At 49.6% G+C, this 12,864-nt stretch overlaps 1 protein-coding gene across 5 annotated transcripts in view; it reads left to right on the plus strand.

Annotated features, from left to right (window-relative positions):
- The window catches only part of Ulk4 (unc-51 like kinase 4), a 296,222-nt gene that overhangs the window by 12,685 nt on the left and 270,673 nt on the right, over nucleotides 1-12,864 (plus strand). For 3 of the 5 annotated variants that reach the window (XM_087905136.1, XM_087905137.1, XM_087905133.1), the window contains exons 7-15: nucleotides 303-386; nucleotides 1,235-1,310; nucleotides 2,308-2,400; nucleotides 4,469-4,587; nucleotides 4,729-4,798; nucleotides 6,407-6,500; nucleotides 7,672-7,776; nucleotides 10,229-10,289; nucleotides 12,196-12,377. In XM_087905136.1, the coding sequence (XP_087761262.1) occupies nucleotides 303-386; nucleotides 1,235-1,310; nucleotides 2,308-2,400; nucleotides 4,469-4,587; nucleotides 4,729-4,798; nucleotides 6,407-6,500; nucleotides 7,672-7,776; nucleotides 10,229-10,289; nucleotides 12,196-12,377 (884 nt within the window). The remainder of the gene's footprint in view (nucleotides 1-302; nucleotides 387-1,234; nucleotides 1,311-2,307; nucleotides 2,401-4,468; nucleotides 4,588-4,728; nucleotides 4,799-6,406; nucleotides 6,501-7,671; nucleotides 7,777-10,228; nucleotides 10,290-12,195; nucleotides 12,378-12,864) is intronic. The other 2 variants (XM_087905134.1, XM_087905135.1) reach the window with 2 other exon arrangements.

Genomic DNA, 12,864 nt, shown 5'->3' on the forward strand with positions numbered 1-12,864 from the left:
GAGAAGTGCAGCAGAAAGTCTGACTGTGGCTTGCCAGCCGGTGATTCTGCTGTGTTGGGGGTTGGCAGGACCCTCCATCACGGTGCTAACCCTATGGGAACTTGATCATGGACTTGGGAAATTAATTTTGCATTTGAGAAGGATGGAAGTACATAACCTGTTGTACTAGCCAGGCATTGCCTTTCCCCACAAATCACGTAAATCTTGGATTTACGATGGTGTAAATTCCCGTCGGGTTCCTGCAGTTAAGGTCAGGATTGGTGTGAATGGTAAACTGATTCTGCAAGTTTATTTGATTTCAGGCAAACCCCCGTTCTTCTCAGAAACCATGTCAGAATTAGTTGAGAAGATTCTGTATGAAGACCCATTGCCGCCGGTCCCAAAGGGTAGGTGAGCACGGCTAACCACCTTCCCTGACCGGAAGCCCACTTTCACCTGACCGGAAGCCCACCTTCACCCAGGCTGTGTCCACCAATCACAGCCATCAAAGCTATATGTGACAGCTGCTTCAATCAGCACAGTTTTTCTTCTCTGTTTTCGATACTGAAAGGAAAACCAAGCCATATTAACAGCTTCCCTCATTTAAAAACACGAATTAACACAAGAAGTTTGTGTAAAGATTTAAAGGTGTCTGTGCATGCATGAGTGTGTGTGTACACGCACGTGTATACTTGTACATGTTCCTGTCCTGTGTGATTATTTTAGGGTTGCTTCTCAGTAGGAAAAAAAAAATGGGGCATTTCTCGGTTCTCCTATTGGTGAATACAAATTCTTCCAAGCAGCTGGCAGCTCATGGCACAGAGCTTGTCCTCAGACTGTGGCTTTAGTGCCATATTCTGTGTGTTCTTGATGCCCGACGAAAGGGTGCCCAGCCCCAGTGCGTGCCCCCCGTGAGGTCCTCAGAACGGGGGTAGCTGTGTCGTGTTACGGTGCCCATTATCGCTATTTCCCTGCTGAAAATTTCCAGAGAAGGGACACAGGGCAAAGCTGCCCGAGTTAGGAGTGTTTCTGAGAGTCAGGTTCAGCCAACCAGCCCTGATCCGGGTCAAAGATCTGTGTCTGCTCTGCACACTGGTCCTCTGTGACTTGCGGGCGGTCCCGTGGTTTATGGGTTCGGTGCCATCTGTTAAACAGTGTGAAGGCTTTAGATGCTGCTGATGGACAGCAACGTAAGGTGGGTGTCCACGGGCCCCTCTCACTGCCTTTTCATTTTGGGAAAATTATCTGTTCACAGACTCGTCCTTCCCCAAAGCGTCTTCAGATTTTGTTAATCTGCTGAGTGGACTCCTGCAGAAGGATCCTCAGAAAAGGTGCGGACACTCTGTGTGGGTGAGAAGTGGAGGCCCACTCTCCTTTATGTGGGCACCAACAGAGCTTCCCCTAGTCCTTCCCTGCTCCCCCCTCTTTCTTCCTCTTTTTTTTTTTTTTTTTTTTAGATGAGGGTTTCCATGTCTGGCTCAGGTTGTCAGGTCGGTCTCTCCCGAGCCTCCTGTGCAGTGATCACAAATGAATACAACCTGCACCTCTCTCTCTCTCTCTCTCTCTCTCTCTCTCTCTCCCCCCTCCACCTCCTGTTCCTCTGCTTCCTCTCCAGGCTCCCCTCTCTCTTTGCTATGTTCTTTGGATGTTGGAGGGAGTGTCCTTCCACTGAGCTCTGTGCAGTGCACACGGGGACAGTCATGGGCTCAGCTCCATCGAGATGCTGTCTGCCACAGCGATAGACACCTGGAAAATCAAGTAAAGGAGAAAGCTTGATTTGGGCTCACAGTTGAGGAAGGGATAGAGGCTTTCATGGTGGCACGGGGAGAGCAGCCAGAGCGTGAGGCAGCTGGTCACATTGTGTCCGCAGTCAGGAAGCAGAGAGCAGACGAGGAATGGGACCAGGGTATGAAATGCCTAGGCCTGTCCGCCAACCCCCTTGGCCTTCTTTCTGCCAGTCGGGCCCCTCCTCCCGAAGGCTCCCCGGCATCCCTGAGCAACCAGCTAAAACAAGCTTGCTCATGTAGTAAAACAATGGGGGACAGAACTGTAATTTGACAATTAGTGATTTACTTTAAAATTTCAAATTGCTGGTGGAGTCTCTTCCTACACTGGTTGGAAAACCTTTTGTATTAGGCTCAGTGGATTCTAAGAGTTCTGAACTGGAAACTCCAAATTCTCAGTTTTGTTTTATAACCATTAAGGTGGATTTATTTCCTCTTTAAAGAGTGACATAAAGCAGCTCCAGAGGTGACATTGAGGGGCGGATAGGATGTCACACTGGGTCAGGGCTGGATCCCCTAACGAGCCGTGCCCTGTTCCCTAAAGGCTGTCATGGGAGGGAGTCCTGCAGCACGCCTTCTGGAAGGATGCCCTCCAGAGAGAGGACGCCGACCTGGCCTCTGAGGACTGCAGCTTCAGGTAGTGTGCCCTGCTTCGACGCCACTCTGCCCTCTGGTCGATGGCACTGACATTTGTTTGTTTAAGGGCTCATCAGGACGGGCTCAGTCATAATGGTCTAGCTCCCATTTTGTGTATTTTCTCTGCTGTTTTTTTCTTTAATCAGGGGTCTAATGTGGCAGTCACAGTCTGGTTTGCTTGGTGCACCCAGTGCCTGCCTTCTGAGCACAAGACAGTGTGCCATCCCGTGAGGTGGTCATGAAGTGTGGGTAGAGGTGGCGTGGCTACTGCTGTGTGGAAACTCAGAGCCAGTGTGTGACTCGCTAGCGTTTCGTCCCCTAATGGTCCTGTGATGGGGACAGGAAGTGACAGAATGGAGATATCAGCCTGAGGGTAGAGGCTCTGGGATGAACTTGGCTTCTCTGCCAGCCCTCATGGCTGTGCACTAAGTGACCCTGAAGTGAAGAGATTGAAAGCTGTGAGGATGTGGTTCATGTGTGGCCATAGCCATCCAGTGTGCCCGCCCAGGCATGTCATTGTTATCATAAAACCTCTCAGGACTGACCCCACCCCACACCTCCCTTTGCTCCCTGATGGTGGCCAATCCCCCTCCCTTGCCCATTTGCACACTGGAGAAGCTGGAGCCTGACCCAGTGTGCTGCCACCGCATGCTCCCCACCGGCCTCTACTCTGGGCTGGAGCTCCACCTTCTGGGTCGGCATGACTTAGAGAAACATAGGTGCTGTCAGCAAGCTGGGCTCCAGGCCTTGCCTGGTGGTGTCAAAAAGTCAGGACACTTCTGACCTTTACTTCTTCATCTCCAAAGTGTGTGTGTGTGTGTGTGTGTGTGTGTGTGTGTGTGTATGTGTGTGTGAGAGAGGAGGGGGGGATGGGGGGAGAGGTGGTGGGATGGGGCGGGAAGGGGGAGAGGGAGCGAGAACACCCCTGCTGTGCTGTCCCTCCGCAGCAGCTCTAGGGTATAAATACTGGACAACACACACACACACACACACACACACACACACACACACACAAACCCTCAAAATGCTGTCAAAGGCTGTTGATTGTGACTGACTTAAGACTCCTCTGTTGGTAGCCTCCCCTATGTTCTAAATAAGGAAGAAACTGAAGTGTGCCCACTCGCTACTGCGCTCCCTCTTCAGCCTGTGTGTCGTTTTTGTTTATTTTTCTGATGTACTGCCCTTGTGAGGGCTTCCAGCGGCACACACGTGTTGGCAATGATGGAAGCCGGCCTCCTTCCTCGGGTTCTGGGCTGAGCACTCAGTCTTTGTTTGTTTGGTTTGACGACTCTGGCTGGGGCTTGTGGAGCCACCATCTTTGAGTCTGGAAGAATGCCAGGTGGGATGAGGTGGTCATACTCTCCTGTCCTGCAGTTGCTGGTCAGGACAACTGACCAGGAGAGCTGGTCTTTAAACTTGGAGCCACCCTGATATTCTGGCCCTTGGGATGTGGGACAGTTTGTGTGTCTTGCTGGATGCCTTTGGAATGGTAGAAGGGCAGGGAGAAATGGCGTGTGGGGGAGTGCCTACTGTTCCCAGAGTCCTGTTCTCTGCCAAAGGCTTCCTCTTTCAGACCATCAGGCGGGGGCTGTCCCGAGTGGTAGTTCCCGGGTCACCTGGCAGCAGGATGAATAGGGACAAAGGAAACTTGAGCAAACGAGGGGCTTTCTCTGCCCTCCTCGGCCTCAGCAACCCCCCACTTCGTTCCTCGGGACATCCACAGACCAGCTTCTCTCACAGTTAGGCATGGCTTGTTGACTGTGACCCCAGATCAAGAGGAGGAAGGGAAACCCAGTGCTGGTTCTGTGGCGCTCCAGGCTCTGGTGTCTGCTGCTGCTGCTGAAGAGTGGTGCCAGAAAGGGTTTTTAGGGCTCTAGGTCTAGATGCCTCGAAAGGGCTCACTGTGGGTGCCCACTAGGAAGTCGTGCTTGCCCAGTTCTGTGACTTCGTAGGATAAGACACACACACACACACACACACGGTGCAGTTATGCTCTGACCGTTCTGTGCTATTTGCAAAACCCTGGGGAGTAAATAGTGAGTTTGTGTTGATTTCTCCTTGTCAAACAGTAGAAACGTCATGGAATGTTCTGGGCTGCATGATTCCAGCGAGCTTTCGCAGAGCCCTCAGAACGGACAGGCAAAAGGGCAGGAGGGAGCTCATCGGCTCAGCCAGTCTTTCCGGCTAGGTAAGGCTTGGTTCGAGCGGCTAGCGGCTGTGGCCGTCTGGAGCCCCAGCCTCTTCATCTGTTTCCTTTCATGGCTCTGTGTTATGCTCTGCTCATGGTGACGCCTGTCCCTTCTGGATAACACTCTACTCTCTGTCACAGACAACGCGACTGAGCTGAGGCCCAAGAGTACCACAGGGGGCCAGCTGAATGAATCCATATTCCTCCTCAGGTATGTAAACCAGCTGCGAGAAGACACATGCCATCCTACGGGCAGATTGTTAGAGACAGAGGCCTGTTTGTACCACTGCCACTTTCCCTCCACAGTGAGCTACTGCTCGGTGGGATCTAGGTTTTGTATGTATTTTAAAGATTGCTTATTTGAGGGCTGGAGAGCTGAACCACTGGTTAAGAGTGCTCTTCTAGGGGGTTCAAGTTCAGTTCCCAGGACTCACAGCCATCTGTAACTCCAGCTCTAGGGGATCAGATGCCCTTTTCTGGCCTCCTTGGGCACTGCACTCATGTGCATAGACACACATATACACATAATTTTAAAAAGCTGCTTATCTTTTTGTATTTGTAAATATTAAAATCTTTTCTCTCAGAATTTTGTTTTCTGATAAAAATGAATTTAACATTTCAGAAGTTCAGCCCTTTTATTTGGATAAGGTTTTATAAGAAGGACAGGTTGTATTTATTCCTCCTTCGAGTCCCCTCTGTCCTCCTTCCTTTCCTCCTATCCTGTCTTCCCATTGCCTTCCTTCCATCCGTGCTGGGTACCACACGTGCTGAGCAAGTGACACCACAGCCTGGGTGTGTGGCTTTCTTGAAATATATTTTATGTGAGGCACAAGCAGTATTTATAACCATCAAAAAATTAACAACAGCAATAGCTTAGTTTACCTTTACATGATTAGGGGCCAGCATATGAAAAACACTAACATTCAAGAGATTTAAGATTTTTTGGTGTACAGGTCTCTGTCTTGCTGGTAGAGCACTTGCTTAGGATGCACAAAGTCTGAGGTTCAATCCTCAGTGTCATAAAGGGAAAGAAAGCCTTATACAGGAGGAGTTTTATGTTATTTAAGCTATAATAATATATTGAAATTTATTTATCTGTTTTGTGTATATTTGAGTGTAAAATACGTTAAATTTATTTATATTTTAGATACTTTAAATCGTCTCTTTTAGAGCCATGTGCAACCTCTGGCATATTTTCTGTTAGAAACTCACTTAGTGACTTAGTAAATAGTAGGTGGAGGAAATGTGATCCTTGGGGTTTGAGGAGGTTATGTAAGTGGACCCTGACCATGAAGGGGAGTCTGGGAGTCAACGAGGGGAAACACGTGTGTGCATATGCACAAAAATGTCCTCCTAAGAGTCATTATTAAATATGATTAAATGCTGGTGAAACATTAAACATGCGGCAAATATTGCAAAGAGAAAAGACTATATTGCATGCAATCTAGAAACAAGTAGCTCGCTACCCAGAAAGTTACCTGCAGGGCAGTTAGAGGGCTGGTGGGATGCTCAGCAGGCTGTGTGACCTGAGTCAGGGAGGAGAGGCCAGAGCTGGGGAGAACCAGCCGTGCAGAATCGCCCTGGGAGCTCCACACGAGTGAGTGGCACCTGGCCCCACACATAATAACGCTTGTCAAAAGAAGCAGCTACAAAAATTATAGAGTCATTAAACACAAATTAGGCCTCCAGCTTTTTATGTGCTGAGTGCCTGTGTGAGAGGTATGGAATCCTGCCACCTTCATGCCATTGCCCCGCTAGGAGAGCGGGAGAGGAGGGATCACGTCTGCAGCCGCTGATGGAAAGCTGTCCCGTTTTCCAGCTCGCGGCCCACTCCAAGGACTAGCGCCATGGTGGAGCTGAGTCCTGGAGAAGGTGAGGATGCCAGCTCGCCACAGACCTCTCCTTTGTCCAAGGTGAGCAGCCCTGTGATTTATGGTACATTACAGAAGCTCATAAAAATAATTATACGTTGATGTGAACCCTGCCGTGATGATGACATTGACCGTGGCCAAGTCCCTGGTAGTTGCTTCGAGGTTCTTTTTCAGCAGTGTTTATTTTGAGGTATAATTGACATGAAATGCAGTTTACCCGTTTAGAGTGGGTGTTTGATAGACTTTTCCTGGAGTCACAGGTTGCTTGAACCTTACCACACTCCATTTGAGAACTTTACTATTGTCCTACAAAGGAGCCCTGCAGCTGTTTGCTGTTGACCTCTGTCTCCTCCACTTCACCCCACGCCTGCTCCATGGGTTGTCCTGAGTCAGCCCGTTCTGGACACGTCATGTAAATGGAATTACAGAGCATATAGTCATTAATTGCTTTATTATTGTTTGTATGTGTGCACGCACATGTATGTGAGTGTGGTGTGTGCATGTGCGTGCCTGTACATGCCCCCACAGACACAATCCAAGATATATACATGTTTCAGCCAGAACTTTTAAGTCACTATAATTTAATTTCATGAATATTCAGTAGGACAGAAGTAGCTGTGTGTTTTGTGGATAAAGGATGGGCAAAACCTATCATAAAAACAAACTAAGTCAAACCCCAGACAGTGTGAAGTTGCCTTTACTTCACAGTTCAGGAGGTTTGCAGTGCAGTTCTGACCAGTCAGTGGTGAGAACCATTGGTGTGACTCACCAGTCAGTGGTGAGAACTGCTGGTGTGACTGACAGTCAGTGGTGAGAACTGCTGGTGTGACTGACAGTCAGTGGTGAGAACTGCTGGTGTGACTGACAGTCAGTGGTGAGAACTGCTGGTGTGACTGACAGTCAGTGGTGAGAACTGCTGGTGTGACTGACAGTCAGTGGTGAGAACTGCTGGTGTGACTGACAGTCAGTGGTGAGAACTGCTGGTGTGACTGACAGTCAGTGGTGAGAACTGCTGGTGTGACTGACTAGTTGATTTCCGACGTTTTCTTGTGTGAAATGGGAACAACACACAGAGTTCAGGATTGTGTGACAAATAGCCAGGCTGATGCTGTCTCTGTGTCACTTGAAGTCCTTTGACACAGGCGTCCTGCTCTGTGTCAGGCCTGTCAACCTCCGTTATTAATGCAGAGTGTGACTTTTGCCCATGTTCTAGGTAACCCGTGAGCATCTGAGCCAGGGGGCCCTGGAGTTCCAGATGAGGGAGCTGATTTACACGGACTCGGATCTTGTGACCACTCCAATTATCGACAACCCCAAGGTTCAGAGAGGGCGCAAACTTGGGAGCAGGGCGGGGGAGGGGAGGTCAGTGTGTCCTCCGCCTCACCATGGCGACAGTCGGCAGCCCTCTGCTGTCTCTTCACTTGCATGTCCCTTGTCTGCTTGTCCTGTGTGCCCGTGCACACGGTGGCTCTCTGCACTGCCTTCACTTGCTCCTGCTCTGCTGGTCACGCCTGTCACATGCCGAGGAGAGCCACTGACCCCCGGACCCCAGCTCTCAGTCCAGCTGTGTTTACAAAGTGAGCCCCACTCGATGCTCAGGTTGTGAGGGTGTGGCTGAGCAGGGCTCGCTGGCTGCTGAGCAGGGCTCACTGACTGGGAAGGGCAGGCAGGCCACACAGGTCCAGTCTCTTGCATGGTGTCGGGACTGCTGGAGGAGACTGTGGCCCTGGTCCCGGCTCCTGGCATGCACCCTGCTCCTGTGTCCACAGTGTGCTACTGAGGGTGACAGGGTTCCAGCCCCGCACGCTCGTCCTCTACCTCCCGCTCTGGTTTGTTCTTCCAGTTTTGTTTTTTTTGAAAATGTCTTCCCACATTTGTGGTGAGTTCCCCTGCTCTTACATGAAGCGTGCTGACAGTGGCCTTTGTCTTAGATGACCAGCTCCCAGAATGGACTCTTTCCATGACTCAGAGTCTGCCAGAGAGCCCAGATTCTGCTAGGCATTCTGGGTAATGACGGTTCTAGAGCAACCTGGGATCCCACGGTGTGCGTTTCTTTACTTCCTTACTTAAGGTTTCTGGGAAACATCAGCAAGCAGGAATTAGTTTTTTAACACCCCCCCCCACACACACAAACAGACAGGGTTTCTCTGTGTAGCCCTGGCTATCCTGGAACTTGCTCTGTAGAGCAGGCTGGCCTGCCTCTGCCTCCAGAGTGTTGGGATTAAAGGCGTGTGCCACCACTGTTCAACCTTAAACTATTTTTATCTAAAACATTTTAAGCTATATTTTAAAAACAAGATTTAGAATCAGGGAGAAGATTCAGGGTTCAAGGAGGCCTTGCTTGCTGTTACTTTGCCCGGCCTGAGTCACCTGAGGCCCTCAGGTTGACAGGCTCCCACTAATCTACTGTCTCTGATGTCCTTTGTCACACTTGAGCCTCCTTGTCTCCTACAGTTTGTCCCTGTCTGTCATGGCTGGTGACATTTAGCTTTTCATGATTGTAACACTTTGCTGAGTAATTAGGTTTTCATGATTGTAACACTTTGCTGAGTGATGGTCAGGTGTTCTGTGGAGTGGTTTTAGTTAAAATGTATCTGAGGATTTCTTGTGGCTGGAATAACATGAATTACAGCAGCCGACAGGAGAAGGACTGTCCGTTTATCATTTGTCAAGAGTGTTGTCTGTCTGTAAGGGTTTAAGATGGCAGCATGGAGTTCTGCAGACGTTAGACTTGGGCAATTCAGAGCCCACTGATCCAGACTTCCACAGTCAGCCGTGGATTTCTTCACCACGCCATTTCTCAAATGAAGCCTGTGATAAACTATTATGTGTTAAGGTCTTCTGGAATGGCTCTTCCTCCTCAAATACAGCCAAGTCCTGACGGTCGTTCACACCCCAGTCCGATTTCCACCCCTCCCCCGACCCTGTCCATGCCACGTCATGACCTCAGCCCACCTTCCACTGTTCCCCCGACCCTGGCCACGCCACATCTAGACCTCAGCCCACCTTCCACAGCTGCCACTGCTCCTGTCCACGCCACATCCAGACCTCAGCCCACCTTACAGCTCCCACTGTTCCTGTCCACACCATGTCATGATCTCAGCCCACCTTCCACTGCTCCCACTGCTCCTGTCCACACCACATCAAGACTTTAGTCCGATTTCCACCCCTCCCACTAACCCTATTCATGTTACATCAGCCTAACTACTTGTTTCTTTATTGTTTTTAAGAAATTTCTTTCTATGAACTATCTGTCTACAACTTTTGTCCTGTCTGTTTTGAATTCTTAAATATTAAGAATTTTATTGTTTAACAGATATTTGCCTTGTTTTCCCATTTAGAATTTCAGCTGACAGCAGGGTCACGTGTTTAATGAGTTTGCACCTCCTCAGGGCAGGATCCGGCAGACACACTTCAGATGCCTTGATTTCTAGGGAGAGCAGCTTAGCCAGTTGAGCTCTGTGAGACTGTGTTACTGAAGATGTTAGTTGAAATGGAAAGAAGCCATATGTATTTACATCTTTTTAGTCTTACGTGGCACTGTTGAATTCTTTTTTGTTGCTGGTGCTTAAGATAGGGTCTCACTCAGCAGCCCAGGCTAATCTACTCCCTGGGCTGGGGACACTGGGTGTGCCCCACACCTGGCCTGGATCCTTTTGAGGCCAGTTAAGTTTCCTATCGTTTCTTTTTGACCTTGTTGATCTGTAGCTGCAGAGACAACTATTGAGTTAAAAGGCTTCTCAACAGTGTTTTTCCTGTTATTTTCATAGATAATGAAACAACCTGCCATCAAGTTTGATCCAAAAATCTTGCACCTACCGGCTTATTCTGGTAAGGCCCTCAGGCTCTCAAAACGTTGACATTTGTAAGCAGACACAAGGGAACATTACTTACTGGCAAATGGAGTGCGTGTGTGTGTGTGTGTGTGTGTGTGTGTGTGTGTGTGTGTGTGTGTAGAAGATCTAATTGGCTGCCGTCTTATCAATCTTGTCAAGGCTTTGGGCACATCCTGCACAGCAGAAGTCAGCCACAAATGCCTTTGTCAGCTGTTGACTTTCCTCTGGGCCAGCGCCCTCTTGTGGTGGGGAGGCTCCTGGGCGCTGAGCCCATTTTCCTGCGGAGTGGACGGAGAGGCTTCTGCCAGTGAGATGTGTGTCATGCATGGTGCTGTGTGAGTGCCAACAGTCAAACTGGGGACTGTGTTTGAGGGATCAGGACAGTAGAGAGCAGGACTGGGTGGGGGACACTTGTGGGCAGCTTAGCTGCTCCTATGGGGGCATGGCTGAACCCTGTTGGGGCGTGGCTGCCCCTATGGGAGGCACGACTCACCACACCCAGTGGGGATGGTGTCTGAGTAGAGCCTGATAAAAGCTGATGTTTGCTTCCCTTCAGCCCATGAATGTCTTACCTGGAGGGAACCTCAGAAATTTAGATGTACCCAGGTTAATCTTTTTATTGCACCAGTTCTCTGCTGTGCCCTGTGCCCTCTGTGATTGGGGCTAGGTTCACAGTGAACAAAATAGACGCAGACTTAAAGAAACCAACTTAAAAGTTTGTACAGGTCAGGCTGGTCCATGGATGCCAACCAAGAGCGAGCCCCAAGGAGGGCTGTTTTGAAGGACCAACGTGGAGCAGAATTATAGCGTGGCTAGCACAACCCGGGGAGGCACTCAGTCCTTCTGAGAGCCAGAGAATGTTTGTAATTTTTAAAAAGATTTATTTATTATGTATACAGTGTTCTGTCTGCAGGCCAGAAGAGAGCACCAGGTTTCACTTTAGATGGTAATAAGTCACCACTACTGGGAATTGAACTCAGGACCTCTGGAGAAGAAGCCAGTGCTCTTAACCTCTGAGCCATCTCCCCTACATTTGTAACTTTTATAAATGAATCTGTCTATATAGATAGAGCTCAGCCAAAATTGGTGTGTTTAGATGTGAATCCTGTGTTTGTCTTTGGTTTGTTTGGGAAGCTAGAGACTGGAGTCCCAGGTTGTGCCTGCCACCCTACTGACCTGGGTGTGTTTAACAGTAATTCTATTAGGCTTCTAAAAATGTGTGTAGATGTGTGTGGACATCCTGTGTGTGTGGTTACATATGCACAGGTACGGGTGTGACTGCCCACGGATGGCCTCCAGTGTCATCCTTACACATGCTGGCCACCTCTTTTGAGGCAAGGTCCCTCATTGGTCTGGAGCTCACCATTAGGCGAGACTGCCGGCCAGTGGACCCCAGGGAGCCTCCTGTCTTCACTTGCTGAGTGACAGGATTACAAGCGCTACTTTTTTATGCGGATTCTGGCATCATATTCGTGGCCTCATGCTTACAAGGCAGCCGTCTCCCCAGCTCTCTCACATCTAAAGAGATTGTTGTTGTTACTATTATTATTTTGTTTTTGCTTTTATTTTTCAAGACAGGGTTTCTTTGAAACTTTGGGAGCCTGTCCTGGAACTTGCTTTGTAGATTAGGCTAGTCTCGAACTCACAGAGATCTGCCTGCCTCTGCCTCCCAATTGTTAGTTTGGCTGTTCACTGACATAGTTAAGAAGTCTCTCTGGGTGGAGAAGGGCAATCAAGTGGAGTGTCTCCTCAGGGTGGGGTTGGGTGCCTTTGCGGTCGACACTGTCGTGTAGTGTTCTGTCCTCGTGTGCTCTGAGTTCTGGGTTCTTCTGCGTCTCACACGATGTCTGCCCAGCCCTTTCCACGTCCCACACTCTGCCTCTGCTTCCGTCGTTCTGCAGTGGATAAGTTGCTGGTCCTGAAGGACCAGGACTGGAATGCCTTCCTGCAGCAGGTGTGCTCCCAGATGGACTCCAGCGACAAGAGCGCAGGGGCGGCGCGAGCCAAGCTGAACCTCCTGTGCTACCTGTGCGTGGTGGCTGCTCACAAGGATGTGGCCACCAGGCTGCTCCGGTCCCCACTGGTAGGTACTGCGGGGTGGTGCCTCCCAGGGACCACCTGCCTCCTGCGGTTGGCCTGTGTGTTTCAGGGGCGCTAGTGCGAGAGCTTGGGGCCTGGGGTCCAGTAGTGGTGTGGTTCCTTAGCCTGAGCACAGCATGGGTCAATAGGAACAATAAACCACGGGCTGAAGCAGTTCATTGGTTTCTGTGGTGTACTGAGGATCAAACCCAGGGCCTTAGACAGGCGAGGCGAGGGCTCCACCACTGAACCACACCTGGTCCTAGTTTTTATTCTGAGCTACTGTCCAAGTGTCCTGTGCTTATCTTGACTTGAATTCATTCTGTAGCCAGTCGGGTCTTGCACGTATGTTCCTTCTGCCTCAACTTCCCAAGTAGCTGGGATTGTAGGCCTGTGTCATCAGGTTCAGTTGGTTACAATTACAATTTGATTTAATTACAAAGAAAAAAAGGTGATTTATTGATATCGAAGGTTTGTGAAGATTACCCTCA

The sequence above is a fragment of the Myodes glareolus genome, chromosome 4 (genome assembly GCF_982192425.1).
Source record: "Myodes glareolus chromosome 4, mMyoGla1.1, whole genome shotgun sequence".
NCBI classification, from domain to species: Eukaryota; Metazoa; Chordata; class Mammalia; order Rodentia; family Cricetidae; genus Myodes; species Myodes glareolus.